The following is a 25,036-nucleotide window of genomic DNA, read 5'->3' on the forward strand; positions in this document are numbered from 1 at the left end:
AAAGGAGTAAAACAGGAAATGCTGTCATTGTAAACCGGAATGGTGATGTCATCTGAAGTAGACGTGACCAGAAAAAAGGAGTAAATATCGATATTGAGAAGACCTGCGGCCGTCCCGCGAACAGCAAACCAGCAGAACCGCCGACCCGCGTCTATACCCACACCTGGAACTTCTAGACGCAACCCACAGGGTACCAGAGGTTTTTGCGGGTAACCCGCGGGTACCCGACCCGCTGCAGGACTCTAACATGTTGCTCTCTAACCCCTTGGATGTTGCTCCCAGTGGCCTCAAGGCAGGTGCTTACCTCAATGTAGGTTGACAATCCACATAGGGGCTACCAAATGGCCAATCACAGCCCTTATTTGACACCCCAAGAACATTTTTTCATGCTTGTGTTGCTCCCCAACTCCTTTTACTTCTGATTGTTGCTCATGAGTTCAAAAGGTTGGAGATCCCTGGTCTAATGTAACCTGTGGCTTGTGCCAATAAGGAGAAAGCAGCATTTCCAGTGTTTAAGAAAGAGGTGGGTCAGCTGCATACAGCATTTCCCCACTAACCAGTGTCAGCTGTCTTAAATGCCCCTGTCTTATCCTTGTATACAGAGAAATGTGGCTTAAAGGAACAATAACACCAAAAAAAGGAATGAAAATATAATGCAGTGTTGCCCTGCACTGGTAAAACGGATGTGTTTGCTTCAGAAACACTATTATAGCTCATATAAACAAGCTGCTGTGTAGCAATGGGGCAGCCACTCCATACACTGTAGATAACAGATATGTTTTGAAAAATCCCTCAGCCCTTTCCTCTAAGTTTTGAAAATCACAAAGCCTTTTCTTTTTTTTCAGCTTTTAATAGCTGCCCCCATGGCTACATAGCAGCTTGTTTATATAAACTATTGTAGTGTTTCTGAGACAAACACACCAGTTGTACTAGTGCATCACAAACCTACATTATATTTTCATTACTTTAAACAGTTTAGCATTTTTTAGTGTTAATGTTCCTTTAAAGCTGCATATGAGATCACCAGGTTATAATGTGGCATGATTTTCTGTATACATTCCTATGCACTGTGCAGTTCTCCATTGTTTGCTTATCTACATTTCTCTCTTCAGTTCAGGCCTCACTTGTAGGATCAGCCTTTTGTCAAGACCCTTCTTCATTCATAGTAACATTTCAACATTATTCTTTCTTTTCAGATCTCTGACATGTTCGACCGGATCCTTCAACCCTGCTTGGATTTTATCCACTTGGAATGCAAATTTGTAGTGTATACGTCTCGTATTCCCCAGGCATATAGCATTATGAGACTGTACACCTGTCTGCTCGGTAAGCCTGTCTGTTTCCTTGTGAGGATAAGCACATATCTTATATGGTATTACAAAGTTTAGTCTCTGTATTTCAAGCCCAGACGTGCGGTGGGCTTTTTCCTGACAATTTAAGTGATAAGACAGTGCAGAGCTCACTTGAACACTTGCTGACTGGATGTCTCTTTCCTGAAAAACACATCACGTAAATCGACAAAACAGCGTAATGAAAATGTCATTAAGTAACTAATTGTATGCCAAAGACTGTGAGATTTTGGATTGAGTTTATGAGCTGAAATAAATCTGTAAGGGCTCTTACACACGGGCGTTTTTTCCTGCGCTCCCCTGCGTTCCCTTCCCCGTTCAGCCGCAGGGGAGCGCAGGAGTAGACCCACTCAATTATTGTGAAGGGGGCTGTACTCACACAGATGCATGTAAGCGCCAAACGCAGGTGGGACGCAGCATGTTGAATTTCACATGCGTCTGTGTGAGTACAGCCCCCTTCAAAATAATTGAGTGCATCTACTCCTGCCCTCCCCTGCGGCTGAACGGGGACGGGAATGCAGGGGAGGGCAGGAAAACCCGCGATTAACCTACGATTAAAGGGGTGGTTCACCTTCAAATTAACTTTTAATATGTTATAGAATGGCCAATTCTAAACAATTATTCAGTTGGTCTTTATTATTTATTTTTTATAGTTTTCAAATTATTTGCCTTCTTCTTCTGACTCTTTCCAGCTTTCAAATGGCGGACACAGACCCCATCTAAAAAAAAAAACAATGCTCTGTAAGACTACAAATTTGTTATTGCAACATTGTATTACTCATCTCCTAATCATATTCCAGTCTCTTATTCAAATCAATGCATGGTTGCTAGGGGAATGTGGACCCTAGCGACCAGACTGCTGAAATTACAAACTGTACAGCTGCTGAATAAAAAGCTAAATAACTCAAAATAATAAATAAATGAAAACCAATTGCAAATTGTCTCAGAATATCACTCTCTACATCATACAAAAAGTAAATTTAAAGGTGAATAATCTTATTGTACAAGAATCATGGCTCAATACTGTTACAGTCCTTTGTTGATGCCTATCTTGTGCCCTGGGTAGTGGTTAGTAGGAATTCACCAAAAGGCACGTATAAAATGTTTTCCCCTTTCCACCCCTAATTTGCATATGCTAATTAGGGTTCGGTATTCAAACGAATCTTTCGCAAAGGATTCGGGGGTTCGGCCGAATCAAAATAGTGGATTCGGTGCATCCCTAATTATTTTTCAGTTTTCATGTCAATAACAACATATTGCTAAAACTGTAATTACTGTGTTTAAAATTTTTCCTCATGTGTGTTACACAGTAACCGACTATTTTATTAGATCAGACTGCCAACCTGCATGTTATGGTGGGTGTGAGTAGTACATTACAACTGAACACAAGCAATTATTTTCTCTCCTTTCTCTTTTATTTCTTGCTGTGACTTGCTGCAGCCTAGCAAAAGAAGCAGCAGGGACTTTTTTTTTTTCAATAATTTTTTATTGCATTTTCCATAAACATAATAGAATTAGTTTTGTCGATTGAGTACGTCAAGAAAACAAAAGATAAGAATATACAATGCTGTATGTACGGTATCTATTTATATTCTCAATATATACTCAAAATCACACAATCCAAAGAAAAATAGCTAGAATGATGGAGTAAAGAAATAATATTAAACCAAACTTCACTCAGTGGATTTACATACGGTATTTATGCAAAAATAATTATCAACAAATATGGCAGTATCAAGTATCCAAAATATTTGTGAACTGATAAAGCAACAGGCAGATTTATCAATGGTTAAATTGAAAAAATATATTTTTAAATTTGAATTTTGAGATAATTTTAGGGGCTTATTTACTAAACTCTGAATCCAAAAATTTTGTGATTTTTTTAAATAAATCCGGACTTTTAAAAAAATTGTGAATTTTTTGGAATTTATTAAACCCCAAGGATGGAAAAGTCCGAATCAGAAAATCCAGCATCTCAGATCTGTTAAGCTTGCATATAAGTCAATGGGAGAAGTCCCAATGATTTTTTGATGTGCGCTGGGTTTCGTGCAGTGCCCTGAATTTGTGGATGAAAATTCTGAAAAAATTGAGAAAATCGTGAAAATTGGATGAAAAGATCCAGAAAAATAGGAAAAATCTGATTTTTTTCGCAGGAAAATGTAATAAAAAACAAGCATAAAAAACCTGAGCAAATTTGAATAAAATGTGAAAATTTGAATATCGAAATTTATCGTGTACTGCAAAATTGCGGTTTTAGCCTATGTAGGACCTCCTAGAACCTATTTGGAGTCATTCGATGGACTTTGAAAAAACAAAGTTTTTTTTTTTTAAAACACTTTGAAACGAATAGGGATGTTCACCTTCTAAACACTTTTTTCAGTTCAATTGTTTTCAATCTGTTCCACAGAAATAGACTTTTTTCAATTACTTTCAATTTTTAAATTTTTTACTGTTTTCCCAAAATCTAAGTTTAAAGTTGAATGTTCCTGTCTCAGGTGTTTGAGTCTGGCGGCTCAGTAATTCGGCGGAGACTCTAAACGGTTACAATTTTGCAACATTTAGTTGATACATTTCTCAGCAGTATCTCTGGAGTATTAGCAACTATTGTATCTGTGTCTGTAATGAAATCCTGTAATGAATTCTGCTCAGCAGGGACAAAGATAAGAAATGTATCAACTAAATGTGTCCATTTAGAACAGTTTACAGGGTCGGCGACCCCCCTCGCCAGAGCTGCTGAAAAAGGACACTTTACACTTCAATATTAGAAAAACTGTCACACATAGAAAATAGAAAGTAATTGAAAAGTCTTTATTTCTGGGGAACAATCTGAAAACTCAACTGAAAAAAGTGCTGGAAGGTGAACAACCCCATTAAATGAGATTCAGCTGTTTTTGTCCATATCACTTCTTGCCAAAATAATTGATTTATCTTCGATAAAATTTCTTTCATAGAGTGGACTTCTATTCTTTCATAGCAAAGAGATTTATCATCCAGGAATAGGATCCAGAAATCTGTTATGCAGAAAGCTCTGAATCACAGGAAGGCCTTCTCCCAGACACACATATAATCAAATACTTCACATATTTAAAAATTATTTCCATTTTCTCTGTTATAATAAAACAATACTTTTAACTTGATCCCACCTAAGATTTAACTAATCAATATCAGTGGCAAAACAATCTTATTGGTCTAATGAATGCTTCATTTAATTTATAGCAGACTTAGGGGGTTATTTATCAAGGTCTGAATTTATCTCAATATCGGCTGCTACAAATTCCGATCTAACCCGCTCGGGTTTGCCACGCTTATTTATCATTACATTTTCCCGAAAATTACCTTTGCGGGAAAAGCTCAGAATTTCATGAATTTTTCATGAGTTTTCCTCTGAAAGCTCCGAATTATGGGCATTCAGAGCTTAGTAAATAACCCCTTAAGGTATGGAAAGACCCCTTCTCCAGAAAACCCCAGGTCCCGATCATTCTGGATAACAGGTACCTGTACTATGAAAAGCACTGATACTTAACGGAAAACAACCTAATTGGATACAAAAAAAAAGCCTAAAACTATAAATGAGTTTTCTTTCTTTTTCTTGCTTTATTTCTTTCGTTTTTTTTTCTTTCTCTCTCTAATATATATAAATATATATATATAGCCAATGAACCCATGTCCAGCCAGCAGATAAAACTATGGTTCCAGTGACTCTTTCACTTTTCAGTTGTTTGGATCATAGGGGGAACTATCAATACAGACAGTGGAGAAGAATGTGATACTTTCTAATGTAACTTTTTAATGGGATTAAATGAGCGTCATCCACGACCCAGAAGTGTTAAACTGACAAAGTTTAACTTGTTTCCAGAGAAAGGTGAAAACTGACTCTTTACTTCTGGACATATGAATTTTCAAATTGCACTGATAAGACCCATTCTATTCCCCGTTGGTTGGTGACCCTATACGTACATCTATGGGGGAATATCAATAGATAAACACCTGCCCATTTTTGGTGTGGTTATTCAAATTCACACATAGGCAAAAGCATATACAGTACGTTGGAAATTAGGGAATTGAGTGAATGGTTTAAATTGTTTCTAGCTCATATTATGGTGCATACGGTGACAGATATTGCTTTCTATGTTGACCATTCTTGGCCAAGCCAGAAGCCTAATGGGGCATACTGGGCCCAAAACAATACCCTCACTAATTTAGACTCAGTAAACTATAGCACCCCTAGTGATCAGATAATTTGCCTGACCAAATTCGAGGATCCCACCAAATAAGTGGATCTAGCCATGTTTGGCCAAGTGTACATTGCACAGACTTTGGCCTGAGAGCCTAAATCTAGTTGAACCACTGATTACTACACCTTATTACAAATATTATAACACTAGGCTTTTGATTTATATTCAGATAGAAATTACTTTGTCTATTGCCTGTCATAATGATCATATAAAATATAATATTAATACATACTAGAAAATATTGCACATTATTAGGCTGCTGACCTCTGTAGTCTTGGGTGACTCATTGCCACGTAAGTGTGCTTCTACTGAATCTGAGGTGTCTACCAGTGTATAAGAGCTTTTATTTTAGTGGAGAGACTATATACCTATCTCAAAAACCATACTGAATGTGTCAGGCTAAGCAGAGGGATCCAGCGAGGAAGTAGCAGCAATCTCAGAAGAAGGCAAACAAAAATAGCCTCACACAACACAGAACCCACCTGAAGTATGAACATGGGACCATGAAGTGGAGAGTAGCCTGTAAGACTAACTGGAGCAAAGTAGCAAGGGGTCAGACAGAATCTTAGTCAATGAAGAAAGAGGTCGGAGACAGGTGGCAGAGTATCGTGCTCTGGATCAGGCAGAAAGGTCAAGGCAGGCAGAGGTCAACAGAAGTCAGTAGGCAAGCAAGGGTCACAACAGGAAAACGCAGGATAAATCAGCCTGGGTCTCAGGAAACAAATAACCAGGAAATGAGCAAGATCTTTCAGCCTCCTTAAATACGAAGAATTAGCAGCGAATGGTGGAGGTGTATCACAACTTATAATTCTGTCACTGTTGTTTTGACGCAGGCGTCAAAATGTCCCTGCGTCTAGCCGACGATTGCGTGCAGCCCCACATCGGTGCACCAGTTCGCATGTCTGTGCATGTGCCGTAAAGAATGTGGAAGTTGAACACGGTAGCGTGATTGGCCCAGACGCTGTGGGCGAGTATCCTCACAGTATACTATTAGAAGCCTTCCTAAAAGCCAATAAAATGATTAATAATCAAGAGAAACAAAACATCAAGCTGTTCTTCAGTTAGTATATCAAGATGTTAAGGTGGCCATAGACGTTACAATTACAATCTTTCCTGCAAAAGATCTTTCTAGGAAAGATTGTTCGTTTCAATACACACGTGTAGAGCTGAATCGTCAGATACACAGAAACAATAGAATTCTACCTGTATCTGACAATTCAGCTCTAACAATGGCTGATGTTTGGGTCCCTTCAAAGGCCCCAGATCAAAATTTTCCAGCCATCCTGATCGACGAGCCGACCGATATCCAAGTCTTCTGCCGATATAGAGAACTGGCTAAAAGATAGACTACAAAGAGTGGTGGTAAATGGAACATTTTCTAATTGGACCAGTGTTGTTAGTGGAGTACCGCAGGGCTCTGTACTAGGTCCTTTGCTTTTCAACTTCTTTATTAATGACCTGGAGGTGGGCATTGAAAGTACTGTTTCTATTTTTGCAGATGATACTAAATTGTGCAGAACTATAGGTTCCATGCAGGATGCTGCCACTTTGCAAAGTGATTTGTCTAAATTGGAAAACTGGGCAGCAAACTGGAAAATGAGGTTCAATGTTGATAAATGCAGGTTATGCAATTTGGCAAAAATAATATAAATGCAAGTTATACACTAAATGGCAGTGTGTTGGGAGTTTCCCTAAATGAGAAGGATCTAGGGGTCTTTGTAGATAACACGTTGTCTAATTCTGGGCAGTGTCATTCTGTGGCTACTAAAGCAAATAAAGTTCTGTCTTGCATAAAAAAGGGCATTAACTCAAGGGATGAAAACATAATTCTGCCTCTTTATAGGTCCCTGGTAAGGCCTCATCTGGAGTATGCAGTGCAGTTTTGGACTCCAGTCCTTAAGAGGGATATAAATGAGCTGGAGAGAGTGCAGAGACTAAGTGCAACTAAACTGGTTAGAGGTGTGCAAGACTTAAATTATGAGGGGAGACTGTCAAGGTTGGGGTTGTTTTCTCTGGAAAAAAGGCGCTTGTGAGGGGACATGATTACACATTACAAGTACATTAGAGGACATTATAGACAAATAGCAGGGGACCTTTTTACCCATAAAGTGGATCACCGTACCAGAGGCCTCCCCTTTAGACTAGAAGAAAAGAACTTTCAATGAAGCAACGTAGGGGGTTCTTCACAGTCAGGACAGTGAGGTTGTGGAATGCACTGCCGGGTGATGTTGCGATGGCTGATTCAGTTAATGCCTTTAAGAATAGCTTGGATGATTTTTTTGGACAGACATAATATCAAAGGCTATTGTGATACTAAGCTCTATAGTCATTTGGAGGGGTTGAACTTGATGGACTTTGTCTTTTTTCAACCCAATTTAACTATGTAACTATGTAACTATTGGATGGCTTATCTCCCACCACACGCAACAAATATTGTACGAAAATTAGTTTTCTATGATCTTATCGGTGAGTCTATGGCCACCTTTACTCATTTGGGCACTTTTCCAGGTTCCCCATTCTTTTATAATAGCCTGCTACCCTTGTATATGATAAAAATACAGGCAATCATTTTCTTTTCTGACTGGTAGGCTATGTCTATGACTTCTATTTCCACAAACAAGCAAGTGACCAGTGGAATATGTGGAATGATTACATTACAAAAGAAGAACTGATTATTCCGCCCACGGCATGAAAGCATCTGAGACTTTTATTTTGTTTCATCCCTCTGTTATTTATACTTTTTGAATACAAACACTGCTATCTGTGACTGACGATCTGTGTAATCATTGTGTGAGCTAGAATATTAGTTTTATTATTACAAGCTAAAGATTCTGCATTGCTGCATGAAATCAAAAAGAAGTCATTCCATTTTTTTCTTTTGTTTTTCTAGATATCAGATCTCATTATTCCTACAATGGAGACTGCCAGGCAGACGTTGTTTTTGAAGACGTATTTGGAACATTCAGTGCCAACAAACATGCTGTTTGTTGGGCCAACTGGAACATGGAAATCTGCAATGACTTAACAGCTTTTTAATAAAACTCCCCAAAAACAAATATGTTGCCAACAGTATTAACTTCTTAGCAAGAACATCGGCCAATTGGTCTCAAGATATCATCTTTTCAAAGTTAGATCGGAGACGAAACAGCCAGTTTGCTCCCCCAGTTATAAAGTTATAAAGGTTTTTGTGGGTTAGATACCTAGATATAGGAAGGTTTGTGATCTAAAAGATTTTCCATTAAAAAACTCTCTTTTTTTTAATTTTCCATGTTTTTGTCTCATAAAAAATATTAAGTGCTTATTTTTCTTTATTTACCTATGAAATATATATGGATAAGTTTATATTAAGTTCTCTTGACCTTACACAGTAGTATAGACAACATATTGTATAGTCAGCCTTTTGTTTTCCTGTACAAATTAGCTATTGTACTCAAACATTCCTAGAAAAGATAGAACAGTCCAAAGACCTTCATTGTGCTTAGCAGAACATGGGTATTCTATGAGATGGGCTGTTCGCCAGTCATTGACTGCTATGGAAAGACATTCATTCTGTTCTGTTTCTTGACAATGTTGACATTAGAGGATATCAATCCATTGAAGTCTAGACATTATATTTCATGTTCCTTCACTCCATCTTCTTATCATACCATACCTACCTAGTCCATAATTCTTTCTTTTAGTATTCTGTATCTAACAATACTAAGGGGGTTATTTACTAAGCTCCGAATACCCTAAATTCCACCGAAATCCGAAAAATTTGTGATTTTTTTTATAAAATCGGAATTTTAAAAAAAAATCACAAATTTTTCGGAATTTATTAAACCCTGACGGCTAAAAAGCCCGAATATAAAAACACTTCATCTCAAACCTGTCGAGGTTGCATAAAAGTCAATGGGAACAGTCCCATTGATTTTTGGTTGTGTCGGGGGTTTTGGACGATTTCACGATGTTTTTGGAGCTTTTGGGTGAAACCAATGAAAAATTCTGAGATTTTGGGGAAAATTCATGAAAAAATCTTGAAAATCGGAGTAAATTTTCGGTAAAATGTAATAATAAATATGCGTTAAAAACTCAAGTGGGTTAGATCGGAGTTTGTAGCAGCCGATATTAAGATAAATTCGGACCTTGATAAATAACCCCCTTACTGTTGATATAGTGTGCTGCACATGCATGGAAAACTACTACATTATATCACATTGGTGAGACTACAACAACCAGTAGCTACTGTATATTGTATATGGATAAATGGAAGCATGTGCGCAGTGTGTGTTTAAGTAGAACAGTTACATTATCATTTCATCATATACATAAATATAATTTTTTCAGTGACAGTCAGGGATTATTTTAGGCATTATTATGCAGTAATCTGGTCGTTATGCCCATAGCCTTGTAGACCGAGAGCATCAAATATAACAAGAAATGCTTTGCAACTCCAAACAATCTGAAAACCTACTTTTTCATACCAATATTTCTCAAGTGGTTGTCCTATGAGACGTCTGGAGGTACTAAGCTAATATTTGTCTCTGTTTGTCTCTAGATGACCTAAATATGCCAGCAAAGGAGGTATATGAAGCGCAAAACGCCCATAAAATTATTGGGACAGTGGATAGACATGGGGCACTGGTATTACAGAAAGGACACAAAATGGCTAGATATTATACACGTCTTGTTTGTATCTGCAATGGATCCTCTTGGTGGAGGGAGGAATGATATTACAGGTAAGAGTATTGTTAGTACAGATCCGTGCTCATGCAAAGATATATATCACATATATAATACACGTAACTAGTACAGTAACACACCTGATATTAAATAATCATTTTCAACTTCAGGTTTTATGGACAACAGCACACATAATTGGGGATTCTATGCATACTGAAGTCTGAAGACGTGCTACGCTATGATATATGCTGCCTAACTTGAGTAATATTTGAGGCAATCAATGCCATGTTGCCCTGTGTATAGTCTAAATTACATTGCATTTGCTTTAAAACAAGTGGTTTTGGACTTCTTCCCTTCAATCCCTCTTGGAGGTCCCTTAGCTCATAACAGTTACAGATATATGGATATGCTGTCATATAGTCACTCAACCATAGTTCCAAGGAAATCTAGGTCAGCAAAATGTTGCTCATAAACCTCACCCTTACTGACCCACTGTCTGCCATTAGACATGGTTCACACATCTCTACAGAATGATTTCGGATTTGTCATTGGGTTCAGTAGCTGGAAGTGCAAGAACTTTTTGTGGAAGGCCCATATCCCCTTTAAAATCTTTTTGACTACATATGGTTTAAATAGTTAAAGGGATCCTGTCATCGGAAAACATGTTTTTTTCAAAATGAATCAGTTAATAGTGCTACTCCAGCAGAATTCTGCACTGAAATCCATTTCTCAAAGGAGCAAACAGATTTTTTTATATTCAATTTTGAAATCTGACATGGGGATAGACATTTTGTCAATTTCCCAGCTGCCCCTGGTCATGTGACTTGTGCCTTACTTTAGCAGAGAAATGCTTTCTGGCAGGCTGCTGTTTTTCCTTCTCAATGTAACTGAATGTGTCTCAGTGAGACATGGGTTTTTACTATTGAGTGTTGTTCTTAGATCTACCAGGCAGCTGTTATCTTGTGTTAGGGAGCTGCTATCTGGTTACCTTCCCATTGTTCTTTTGTTTGGCTGCTGGGGGGGAAAAGGGAGTGGGGTGATATCACTCCAACTTGCAGTACGGCAGTAAAGAGTGATTGAAGTTTATCAGAGCACAAGTCACATGACTTGGGGCAGCTGGGAAATCGACAACATGTCTAGCCCCATGTCAGATTTCAAAATTGAATATAAAAAAATCTGTTTGCTCTTTTGAGAAATGGATTTCAGTGCAGAATTCTGCTGGAGCAGCACTAATAACTGATTCATTTTGAAAAAAAATTTTTTTTCCCATGTCAGTATCCCTTTAACTAAACCTCGAAACATATCAGTAATAGACTAAACGTGTCACTGTTTAAAACTTCAGTACAGAATTTCCAGGGGCAAGTTCGAAAAATGACTCAATAAGGGTCATAGTGACTTGAGTTGTTGAAGAAGAAAAATCAATTTACTTTAAACATTCTTTGAAAAGAAATTTGAAAAAAATCAATTTGTTTAGCATTTTTTCATGGAATTCTTGCAAACCTCTTCAAAGCTTGCTTTACATAAGGACATGATAATGTTTTGTTTTCAGCTTTGTTCTTTGCAGGACTAATACTCTCTCTCTCTCTCTCTCTCTCTCTCTCTCTCTCTCCAGCCATAAAATCACTCATATACTTATTATAGGAGATTGGCATAAAGCCCGTGTGTTCTTACGGAGTGATGATAACTCAAACAAGCCAACAGGCTGGGAAGCATAGAAGGCTGCAATTATTCAGGATAAACGTGGGGCTGCCAATCTTTATTACTATGTGCTAAAAGATTGGAAAAAAGCTAAGTGCACAAAACTGACATTTGCTATTTTTCTCCCAATAGGGCGCTTCACCCGTCACTTGAACATTGTTACAATGCATTCAATGATGAAACACTGACAAAAAGTTTTGGCTCTATAGCTGACTGGCACTTTAGTAAAGGATTTGATATTGCTTTTCTAAGAGTCTTTGTTATCCACAAGGTATTAAAGGATGGGGCTTATATAGCTCTATGATACAACTGAATACAATTGCTTCTACATTTCTCCAGGCTTTATTCTATCTTCCTTTGCTTTTTTTAGTATTTTTTTCTCTCGGTGTTCCTTTCCCATTCATATTACCTAACTGAAAAAGTCTGTGTATGTGCACGTATGCAAATACACTGTCAATCATAGGGATGGATGACTAGAGAGCAGCTATTGTTTGACGGAGGTTATATGAATAATGCCAGAAGGAACTTATGAACTGCTTCTCGTGGGAGAAAAGCGTGAGCAAGACAGTATAATGCCGGTGCAAATAAGAGTTGAACCCCATGTTTCACATTCAAGGAAACCCATTGTATTACACTTGTATTAAATGACTGCAGTGGCAGCCAGCACTCCTGAAGTTGTAAATGAACAACCAAGGTCTTTCTATGACTCATAACAAACAGAAACAAAGTCGTGCTTGCCCTGTCTAATAAAAGATTCCTCATTCAATATTAAAAACACAGTATAAAACATGGGCCTTATTTATTAAAGTCAGAATTTTTGTGATTATATTAATCAAAAAATTCAGACCAAACTAGAATCCACGATTGGACCTTATTTATTATTATGATTAATAATAATAATTAATCGGATGTAGCACAAACACAAAAACAATTAAGTGTAAATCCGAATTGTACGATTTTTTCAGTTTTTTTCCTGTATCGCTCAATTTTTTTCTGGCTTTTTCCCGAAAAGCCCAAATTTTTTTGGACTTTTTCCAAAATGTCCGAAATAGTCGGTTTTTCGGGCTAATTCCAGTGCAGACCACAGAAACTTCCAAATAGGATAGAGACCTCTCCCATTGACTTATATACAAACTCGGTAGGTCTGAGATGCCGGATTTTCAGATTCAGACTTTTTCTATTCTCGGGGTATGATAAATCTCGAATAATTCAAGTTTTTTTTTTCCACTGAAAATTCAGATTTTATAGTAAAAAAAAACTCGATTTTTTTTTCTAGTTTTTGGCATTCTGACTTTAATAAATAACCTCCTTAACAACAACATGGATCAACTAGACAAAGATGTTTTAGGCATCAGAATACGTTATTAGGCCTTAAAGGAGCGGTTCACCTTTAACTTAGGTTCTAGTATGTTATAGAATGGCCAATTCTAAGCAACTTTTCAAATGGCTTTCATTTTTTTATTATATATATATATATATATATATATATATATATATATATATATATATATATATATATATATATATATAAAATTTTAATCTAGTATATATTTTTTGTAATTATTTGCCTCTTTCTTCTGACTCTTTCCAGCTTTCAAATGGGAGTCACTGACCCTCTAAAAAAACAAATGCTCTGTAAGGCTACGAATTTATTGTTATTGCTAATTTGTATAACTCATCTTTCTATTCAGGCCCTCTCCAATTCATCTTCCAGCCTATTATTCAAATTGAAAACTGAAGAGCTGCTGAATAAAAAGCTAAATAAATCAAAAGCCACAAATAATAAAAAATTAAAACCAATTGCAAATTGTCTCAGAATATCACTCTCTACATCATACTAAAAGTTAATTTAAAGGTTAACAACCCCCTTTAGTGGCCCATGGTTCCCTGAAACCAGACTGATTTTTTTGGTAAAAAGCACTCTTCAAAATCAAGTTGATTTTATTTAGAAAATAGAATTGTGTTAGCATGGCTAAACATGCATTCCTGTAATCAAGGTGTCTGTTTTACCTGCCAAACATATGGACCAATATTTTCCCCCCAGTAATTCCAGTATCATTGCGACGGGGGGAAGGCTTGTGGTTGCCACAATTGCACCCTGTGCACCAAAATTTTTTTTTGCGTACAAGTCTCTTTTTTTTTGCAAAGAAAGGGAACATTGTGCTCACCACAAGACAAACATAAGGCAAGAGTACAATGGGACCTCTGCAGGGACAGCATCATTTCTGGTGATCGTTATTAACTTAATGTTATTTGCATTTGATTGAGTGATCCCAAGTCTGTTACGCCTATTGACACAGCCCACAGAGCAAGGGGTCCTCAGCCATTTTTACCCATGAGCCGCAATCAAATCTAAAAAGAGTTGGGGAGCAACACAAGCATAAAAAATTCCATGGGAGTGCCAAATAAGAGCTGTGATTGGCCATTTGGTAGCCCCTATGTGGACTGGCAGTCTACAGGAGGCTCTGTTTGGCAGTACACTTGGTTTTTATACAAAAACTTGTCTCCAAACCAGGAATTCAAAAATAAGCACCTGCTTTGAGGTCACTGAAAGTAACATCCAAGGGGTCGGGGAGCAACATGTTGCTCATGAGCCAATGGTTGGGGATCACTGCCGGAAGAGGAAACCTGTAAGCTCCAAGTTTAATAAGTACACCTGACGTAGTGGTGCCAAATTCATGGACTGGGTCCATTTTTGAGTGACCACAATTGTGTCTGCAGTCATAAATGTGCCCTATTGTCCATGATTTGTGATTTCCATGTATGTTCCTACTGCAGATTTGCAGTTTTATATATATATATATATATATATATATATATATATATATATATATATATATATATATATGTGGTTTACAAGATGATGTGAGACGAGAGTGAAAAGAGTTAACAGAGATAGAATAAATAAAATTGTAATGAGTACAATCAGTTGGTTTTCTGTGTAGAACATAATCAATAATCGAATCTTAAATGAGGCCTAGATCAAACGTAATTCATATTCAAGAGCTATACATTGGAATGTGTGGAACATGCTCCCTTGGTGTTTGAATTGAAGGGAATAGATACTTAGGATGTATATCGTCATGGTTTAGTGTAAAATGAATGTGAATGCTGAAAGGCACAAAGGAAAGCACTAAATCAATACAGGAAATTATATCTTTTTTTCAGTGGCAAGACAAGTTGTTATAAAAATCTATGGAATACTTTAGCTTTCAAATCTGTCTTTGTAGCTATTCAAACTGTTTACGAACTAAGTAGTTGATTTTGCTCCCCTAACTGAAGGCTCAGGATAGAGCAGCTGGGCCCCCTCATGAGTTATATTGTTGAGTTATAGATGCATTTTGTTGAGTTTTCTAGCTATACAAGTTATTAGGTTTAGGCTCAAGGACACCTATACTAAACCAATTTTTGTAAAAAGACTATTAAAGGGGCAGTATAACCCCTTGTTCAACATGAGTTCAATAAATAAGGCTTATGCTGAACACACTTTTTACTTAGCTATTATTTCTGTAATTTCTGCAGCCACACAGGGAGGTTGAAGCTATTCCATGTTTGTTTCTTTTGATTGAGGTGTCCAGTGCACAGAACAGTATTATCTGTGCTCTCCTAATCTAATTATCGGAATGTACAACTGTTTTGTCTGCGTGTATGTATCATGCCCAGGGCCGGATTACCCACTAGGCGCCCTAGGCGGCTGCCTAGGGCCCGCCTAGCTCTAGGGGGCCCGGGCCGGGAAAAAAATACCTCTAAAAACTTCCGGGTCCGGGCCCCCCACAGTTGTGCTGTTGTCAGTCACCTGTCAGTCTGTCGCCGCTGATCTCGGCGTGCGCGCTGCCGTCACGGCGCGCCTGCGCCCAGACGTCACGGCGCGCCTGCGCGCTGAAGTCACGGCGCGCCTGCGCGCTGACGTCACGGCGCGCCTGCGCGCTGACATCATGGCGCACATTATAAAAGCTCGGTTGTGCGCAGTGAGCGTTCAGTTGGCGCCTAAAAGTTTAGACTGGAGGAGCTCTCTTACACACTGTGTGACTGATTTGCCACAAATCCTTGCAGGTTGCGGCCTAACTAATTGTTTATCTGCTGGTCCGTCTGCCTGTGCAGCAAACAGTGCCTGCTGGCTGCCTGCAGCCCGAATTGTTTTTTTTAAATTGCGGCTTGCCTAATATATTTTTGAAGACTACTGGTCTGGGACTGTCCGACTGTCTGCTGGCTTGGCTTGTGAGGGAGGGAGGGAAGAGGAAGGGGGCAGTTACTAGGCCAGGCTGGCAGGCTGTTTTCTAATTTCTAGCCATTTGAACGTGATCTTGGGCTGGGCATCTGGCTTCTGGCGCTAGGGGGGAAATTGAAAGTGGAACTGTTCAACTGATTCTGCAGTGAGTGAGGGGGCAGAGACAGAACTGAGAAAAAAAACCTAGAAAAAACAAAAAAAATAAAAACTACAAAAAAACACCAAAAAAAACTACAAAACAAAAATACAAAAAAAAATTTGGGGGCAAAATAATTTGTAAAGGGGCTGTGACTGGCTTGTGAGGGGGAGGAGGGGGCAGGCTGTGCTGCAGCAATTTGAAACTAACAGTGTGACTGTGATCTGGGGGTCAAAATATTTCAAAAGTGTCTGTGGGGCAGTGGAACTGTTCAACTGATTCTGCAGTGAGTGAGGGGGCAGACAGAACTGAGAAAAAAAAACTAGAAAAAAACTAAAAAAAAATAAAAACTACAAAAAAACACCAAAAAACTACAAAACAAAAATACAAAAAAAAATTGGGGGGCAAAATAATTTGTAAAGAGTCTGTGGGAGTGGGGCTGTGACTGGCTTGTGGGGTGGAGGAGGGGCAGGCTGTGCTGCAGCCATTTGGAAGTAACAGTGTGATCTGGGGGTAAAAATAATTCAAAAGGGTCTGTGGGGCAGTGGTGGAACTGTTCAACTGATTCTGCAGTGAGTGAGGGGGCAATCAGAACTGAGAAAAAAAACCTAGAAAAAAACTAAAAACTACAGAAAAAAACGAAATTTTTTTTTAAAAAACAAAAATACAAAATATCGGTGTGTAAAATAATTTGAGAAGGGTCTCTGAAAGTGGGACTGTCTGACTGGCTCTGAAAGGAGTGAGGGAGGGGACCCGGCAGCCATGCAGGTTGCAAGACCAACCAAAGCTACAACTGAGCTGAGTGCAAATTAATAATTCTATTCTGGTATAAAATCATCTAGTCTCCTCATCTAGCTCCAAGACAGTTATAATATTCTAGTCTTCTCATTTGGTTGCAAAACGGGTAGAATATTCTAGTCTCATCTGGCTGCAAAACAGTTCTAATACCATAGTCTGGTTGCAAAACAGTTCTAATATTCTAGCCTAATCTGGCTGGTGGCTGCAAAACAGTTCTAATACCCTAGTTTCCTTGTCTGGTTGCAAAACAGTTCTAATATTCTAGTCTCATCTGGCTACAAAACAGTTCTAATATTCTAGTTCTAGCCTAATCTGGCTGGTGGCTGCAAAACAGTTCTAATACCCTAGTTTTCTTGTCTGGTTGCAAAACAGTTCTAATATTCTAGTCTCATCTGGCTACAAAACAGTTCTAATATTCTAGTTCTAGCCTAATCTGGCTGGTGGCTGCAAAACAGTTCTAATACCCTAGTTTTCTTGTCTGGTTGCAAAACAGTTCTAATATTCTAGTCTCATCTGGCTGCAAAACAGTTCTAATACCATAGTCTGGTTGCAAAACAGTTCTAATATTCTAGCCTAATCTGGCTGGTGGCTGCAAAACAGTTCTAATACCCTAGTTTCCTTGTCTGGTTGCAAAACAGTTCTAATATTCTAGTCTCATCTGGCTACAAAACAGTTCTAATATTCTAGTTCTAGCCTAATCTGGCTGGTGGCTGCAAAACAGTTCTAATACCCTAGTTTTCTTGTCTGGTTGCAAAACAGTTCTAATATTCTAGTCTCATCTGGCTGCAAAACAGTTCTAATACCATAGTCTGGTTGCAAAACAGTTCTAATATTCTAGCCTAATCTGGCTGGTGGCTGCAAAACAGTTCTAATACCCTAGTTTCCTTGTCTGGTTGCAAAACAGTTCTAATATTCTAGTCTCATCTGGCTACAAAACAGTTCTAATATTCTAGTTCTAGCCTAATCTGGCTGGTGGCTGCAAAACAGTTCTAATACCCTAGTTTTCTTGTCTGGTTGCAAAACAGTTCTAATATTCTAGTCTCATCTGGCTGCAAAACAGTTCTAATATTCTAGCCTAATCTGGCTGGTTGCTGCAAAACAGTTCTAATAACCTAGTCTTCTCGTCTGGTTGCAAAACAGTTTTAATATTCTAGCCTCGTCTGGCTGAAAAACAGTTCTAGTCTTCTCGTCTGGTTGCAAAACAGTTCTAATATTCTAGTCTAATCTGGTTGGTGGCTGCAAAATAGTTCTAATACTCATCTCATCTGGCTGCAGAAGAATTCTAAGGGTTGTCTAGGGTTTCCAGTTATAAACAGGGTTGTAAAAAGACAATAGAAGGTATGTCGAAGAATCTGTATAGGCATGCCTCAGGGGCTGCTAAAAGGAGAAAGAAAAATAAAGAGCAAAAAGAGACAGTAAAACAAAAGACGTATATGCAATCTTTTTAGTACCAAAGCATCAGCTTGTTCAGCCTGATGGTGATGAACAAGGAACAAGTTTCACCACAAGTATAGATAGTACTGCAGCGCATCCTAATGCTACAAATACATATGCTGTCTCTATCTCCAATTTGGAGCAAGGAGTAATTCCTTCTGCTCATCATAAATCCAGCAAAAGCCGTGTAGATTCTAATACACCTCAGCCTGATGAACAAGGAACAAGTTGCTCCATAAGTCAAGTTGCTGACACTGATCAAACTATAGTAAGCCGTGCATTACATCCTAATGATGATGATGAAGTCGTCATCCAGTCATCCAGTCATGCTGTTTGTACTATAATCACCAAAAGCACTAGAGATACAGAAGTAGCTACTATGGTGCAAAGCCCATTGACCATGGACTATGAAGAAACTGGAGATTATGCCCCAGTTTCCCAATCCCAGCAGTCCATATCTGCTATACCAGAAATTACAACAACTTCAAATGCTATCAAAAATATCATTAAGAGTTACTCTAATGATCCTGCTGAGTGGGGAAGTAACATTTCTGAAGATTTGCGTGAATATTTTTCTAAGAATCAAATTCAAAATAAGTATGTGGACTACTCTGCATCTAAAAGAACATATACTGATATTACAAGGTATCTGACTAAAGAACTATTCATACGGAAAAGAAATAATGCTGAATGTATTACTCGTGATTGGATGATCTACTCACCCTCAACAGGAACTATATTCTGTGTGCCGTGTAAACTTTATAGTAGTTTGTCTCATGCCCTTGCAACATCGGGCTTTAATGACTGGAAAAATGCTGCTGCAAGATTAAGGGAGCATGAGAATTCACCTGATCATCGCAAGTGTGTTTTCATATTCACAGACAGGGCAAACCCTGAATGCCGAATAGACCGCGCTCTTATTGAACAAGAAGTTCATGAACAGAAGTACTGGCGGGAAGTTTTAAGAAGGGTTGTCGATGTTGTAAAGTTCCTTGGTGAACGTGGCTTACCATTCAGGGGAACTGATGAGCTATTTGGATCCCCACAGAATGGGGCATTTCTGGGAATACTAGAGCTTATTGCTAAATATGACCCATTTCTTGAGCAGCATATAAAGAAGTATGGTGGCGAGTCAGGCAGAGGGGTAAGCAACTACATGTCATCTACCATAGTAGAGGAGTTCATCGAGTTAATGGGAAATAAAGTTGCTCAAGTAATAGTGCAAGAGCTATACACTGCCAAATATTTTTCTTTAATTGTAGATTCCACACCAGATCTCAGTCATGTTGATCAGCTAGCAATTGTACTACGTTATGTTAACAAAGATGGGCCTGTGGAACGGTTACTGGGGTTTGTTCCAATCTATTCTCATACAGGAGAACATCTTGAAAATACTGTGTTGTCATTCCTGGCTGTATTGAAAATTAATATTCAGGATTGCAGAGGCCAAAGCTACGATAACGCTAGCAATATGTCTGGCAGATACAATGGATTGCAAGCTAGAATTCGTGCAATCAATCAGTTGGCATATTATGTGCCTTGTTCTGCACATTCACTGAATTTGGTTGGAACATGTGCTGCAGAATCCTGTCTTAAAGCAGCTACATTTTTTAATCTATTGGAGTGCATCTATGTTTTTTTTTCTTCATCCACTCATCGATGGAACATTCTTAAAAATGAGCTTTGCAAAGCTCCTGGAAATCTTTCTGTAAAAGGTCTGTCTGGCACAAGATGGGCTGCTCGTTCTGATGCTACTAAAGCACTGAGAATCGGTTTTCAGTATGTGAAAAATGCTCTCAGAGAATTAGAGTCGTCTGATCACCAAGTAAGAGTCCAACATGAGGCAAAGTCCTTATTGGGAAAACTCAACCACTTTGAAACCGCCATTCTTCTTGTGGTGTGGGGAAACATCTTAGAAAGGCTAAATGCGACTAGTAAAACTTTACAAAACACCAAAATCTGTCTTTCAGAAGTAGTCATACTTTATAACTCATTGATTGCATATGTGCAAATAATTAGGGATTCATTTGACACATATGAACTAGAAGCTAAAAAGCTAACTAGAGACCATACATATGCAGGAGAAGGAAAACGGCTTAAAAAACGCAAAACATTTGCTGATGAATCACCATTTGATGATGTTAACCAACATATGTCAGCAAGAAACAAATTTATCACTGAAACATTCTATGTATTAACAGATTCTCTTATTGCAGAGCTTAAAAGAAGGAATCAGTGCTATGAATGCTTGAATAACCGTTTTGATATTTTTAATACAAACTTGCCAATATCAGATTTACGCAGCTCTGCAGACAAATTGCAAAAAAACTACCCAGAGGATCTCGAAGACTGTTTTACAGAAGAATTTTTACAATTTTCTGCATTGATACCCCAGGAATCCATGGTGTGCCCAATGGCAATGAGGCAATATATAATTGCCAGGGACTTGCAAAAAACATTTCCAAATACTGAAACCTTGCTACGTATGTTTTTATGCATGTCTGTAACCAATGCCAGTGGAGAAAGATCATTTTCCTGTTTGAAAAGGATAAAAAATGAAAGAAGAACTACCATGGGCCAAGAAAGGTTATCAGCCCTTTCTTTGCTAGCTGTGGAATCCGCTTTAGTCAGACAACTTGACTTTGATGACATTGTGGATTCTTTTGCTAAGCAAAAAGTACGTAAAGTTAATTTGTAATTGTTAGCTGCTCAGCAAACAGTACAAGGCTTGGTACACAAGTCATGAAATCCCTTCACCAGCTTCTTTATTTCTAAATGTTGAAATTCTAATTCATTGTCTCATATGGCTGCAAAATATTTCTAAAACCCTACTCACCTGATATGGCTGCAAAAAAATGTACCCTAGTCTACTCATCTGGCTGTAAGAATTATTTTAAATCATTAAAAGCTACATCATAATTTGTTATTATATTGGGGAGACTTACCCTGTTTTAAAATGTGTGTGAATATTGTTTTACAAATCTAGTTCAAAATATGTATTTGTATGTAAAACAATCATATACTGATATTACAAGTTATATGACTAAAGAACTAAGGAAAATAAATAATGATGAATAGACCATGCTCTTTTTTGAACAACCAGTTCATGAAAAGAAATCTGTCTGCAAAACAATTCTAATATTCTCGTCTTCTCATCTGACTGCAAAACAATTCTAATATTCTCGTCTTCTCATCTGACTGCAAAACAATTCTAATATTCTCATCTTTTCATCTGGCTGCAAAAGACTTCTAATACTAATACTCTAGTCTTCCCAATTAGCTGCAACATTTCTAATAGTCTAGTTGTCTCATCTGGCTGCAGATTAATTTTTATGCAAATTTGGAACAAGTCTTTAATGCAACTGATTCCCAATTCCTGACATAATTCTTAGAGTTCATTAATCTAAGTGCACAAAGTCTAATTCTAATACCCTAATCTTTTCATCTCGCTACAAAAGAAATATTTTACCCTAGTCTTCTCACCTGACTGCAAAACCATGCTCTTCTTTGAACAACTAGCTCATGAAAAGAAATCTGCTTGGATTGTCAGTGTTGTAAAGTTCCTTAGGCTACCATTCAGGGGAACTGATAAGCTATTTGGATCACCACAGAATGGGAGATTTCAGTGAGTACCAGAGCTTCATGCTAAAAATGATCCATTTCTTGAGCAGCATATAAAAGACGTATGGTGAGTAAGACTGAGGGGTAAGCAACTACGTCATCTTCCATAGTAGAGGAGTTCATAGAGCTAATGAAAATGATTCTAAAACTCTAATCATCTCATCTGGCTGCAAAATAATTCTTATACTCAAGTCTTCTCATCTGACTGCAAAAGAAGTCTAATACTCTAGTCTTCTTATCTGGCTGCAGAAAAATTCTAATACCCTAGTGTCTCATCTAGCTGCAAAACAATTCTAATATTCTACTCTTCTCATCCGACTGCAGAATAATTCTAATATCCTAGTCTCATCTGACTGCAAAACAATTCTAATATCCTAATCTTCTCATCTAGCTACAAAAGAATTATTTTACCCTAGTCTTCTCATCTGGCTGCAAAACAATTCTAATATTCTCATCTCTTCATCTGGCTGCAAAACACTTCTAATACTAATACTCTAGTCTTCCCAATTAGCTGCAACATTTCTAATAGTCTAGTTGTCTCATCTGGCTGCAGATTAATTTTTATGCAAATGTGGAACAAGTCTTTAATGCAACTGATTCCCAATTCCTGACATAATTCTTGTTAGAATTCATTAATCTAAGTTCACAAAGTCATTAAAAGCTAACTAATAATTTATTATTGGTTATTATATTTGGGAAGCTTACCCTGTTTTACAATGTTTCTTATTATCTGTGGCTCAAGTGTTTTTGTAACTGTGGCTATATTTTCATCATATTGCTGCTATTTCTGCAATAATAATGGCAGTATTTCATATTTATTTTATGGGCATACTTTTTGTGTTCAGTACTGGACATGCTGCTTTTTGTTAGCTAATTAAATTTATAAATTAACCCTTGGTCTGACTTTGAGTATGAAGAAGTAAATGCTGTGTAGGTTTGTCTATTACAACCTTATTATTTTATTTGAGTAGCACTCTATTAAAGAATAGGAATGGATAAACAACAATCAATTGATGTCTTTTCTGAAGAAATAGGTTAATGCAGAGTGTATTCTTAAGACAATGAACAGAAGGAATACCTTCTGTCAGATTGCCAACAGTGTTACTACTGAACTTTTAAAAGAACTGTCATAATAAAGGTGCGCTAGTATAGCAGTGCTTCTTTTGTAACTGTAACTTTAGGTGGTTCGAGATGGGGGGGCCCCAGAAGCACTACCTTGCCTAGGGCCCTGTTTAGTCTTAATCCGGCTCTGATCATGCCATTCACAAATCTAGCAATTCCAATTCCTTAATTGGTCTACCTTCCTACACTACTGATGAGGTATCTGTATAGAGTGGAGTCCACCAGAACAACCTGGCAGGTCAATCCTGGCACATACATGTCTCACAGGGGGTCTGATTGCACACAATGATAGAGTGCTTGAACCTCATGTGAAAATCCCTTAGGATCAGGTGCTTGAACAGTAATTAATCCAACCTGCCACAGGTCAGGAAAGTCGTATACAAAGTCCAATACACTGCAGCACACTGTTGAGTGATTAGCTTTTCAGCAAGGTGATTTTATTGGCTCAAAACATATGAGCAGAAAAAGAGTGGCAATGTTTTGGGCCTCACAGGACCCTTTATCAAGCCTATAAAATTATACACTGTTCTGTTGTCACGATCGGCTGCCTAAATCCAGAACAGGTGCTAGGCTCCTTGGTCTCGGCTCTGCTTCTGCCTGTAGCAGCGCCTTTCACTTCGGGAGGAGCCCTTCGCTAATTGGATGCCAACAGGTCTTAGTAAGAGGAGCCAAGCAAGAGCTCTGGACTGGCAAAGGGGCACGGTCGTTAGCAAGGTTTTGGACGGAAGGTACAGTTCTAAGAATAGACAATAGCATAGTCAGGCAGGCCGGGGTCGGTGCAGGAAGAGTTCATGCAAGGTCGGACAGGCCGGGTCGTGCAGGCTCAAAGAATCGTCAGGCAGACAAGGGTCAATACTGGTAGAATCAGAATAGTCAGCCAGGCAAGGGTCAGATTTGGCAGAGTTCAGAATAGACAGGAAGGCAAAGGTCAAAACAGGAAACAAACAGGACAAAAATCGCACCTAAGAACTAACGTGTTAGACCTAACAACGGGCGATGAGTTTGTGCTCAGAGCCCATTTAAGTATTTGAATTTCGCGTCACTCTGCGTGATGACATCACGCACCCGACGCATAAAACCAGAAGTGAGATGCCGCACACGCCATAGAGGAGCGGCATTTGAGGAGATAGGACCAAGCTTGTAGGTATTCCGCTGGGTCCTAGCTTGCTAGACCACCAGGGTAAGCCCTTACATCTGTGTTAAATAATGTGAGTTGTGGGAGGGGAAAATTGTGGGAGGTATTGGGCCTGGAACAATTGTTCCCATTAATTGCATTCAAATGTTTTATAAGTGTCCCAATTGTGCTCAAGTAACATACATAGTAACATAGTAAGTAAGGTTGAAAAAAGACACATGTCCATCGAGTTCAACTTTTTTTTTCTTTTTTTTTTTTATTAACTACCTATCTGCCAGTTGATCCAGAGGAAGGCAAAAAAAAATCCATCTGAAGCCTCTCCAATTTGCCTCAGAGGGGGAAAAATTCCTTCCAGACTCCAAAATGGCAATCGGATCAGTCCCTGGATCAACTTGTACTATGAGCTATCTCCCATAACCCTGTATTCCCTCACTTGCTAAAAAGCTATCCAACCCCTTCTTAAAGCTATCTAATGTATCCGCCTGTACCACTGATTCGGGAAGTCCATTCAATTTACAAAGAAAAAGTTTCTTGGTAACAAAAATGGAAAAATTCCATCCTGGCTCTTGATTCCGTGTATCAAAGGGTATACAAAGTTTCTTTTCAAAAAAGTCATTG

The 25,036-nt window shown here is 38.3% G+C and overlaps 1 protein-coding gene and 1 pseudogene across 1 annotated transcript; both read left to right on the forward strand.

Moving 5' to 3' along the window:
• LOC108701896 overlaps positions 1-25,036 on the forward strand; it is a 180,228-nt pseudogene that overhangs the window by 137,706 nt on the left and 17,486 nt on the right.
• LOC121398020 (zinc finger MYM-type protein 1-like) lies at positions 18,128-23,224 on the forward strand. The gene has a single exon (XM_041576388.1). The coding sequence runs from the start codon at positions 18,920-18,922 to the stop codon at positions 21,236-21,238; it is 2,319 nt and encodes a 772-aa protein (XP_041432322.1). The 5' UTR covers positions 18,128-18,919; the 3' UTR covers positions 21,239-23,224.

Source organism: Xenopus laevis, chromosome 9_10L, assembly GCF_017654675.1.
Source record: "Xenopus laevis strain J_2021 chromosome 9_10L, Xenopus_laevis_v10.1, whole genome shotgun sequence".
NCBI classification, from domain to species: Eukaryota; Metazoa; Chordata; class Amphibia; order Anura; family Pipidae; genus Xenopus; species Xenopus laevis.

Coding starts and splice junctions, on each gene's coding strand:
- LOC121398020 (XM_041576388.1), top strand. CDS start 18,920: ATGGTGCAAAGCCCATTGACCATGGACTATGAAGAAACTGGAGATTAT.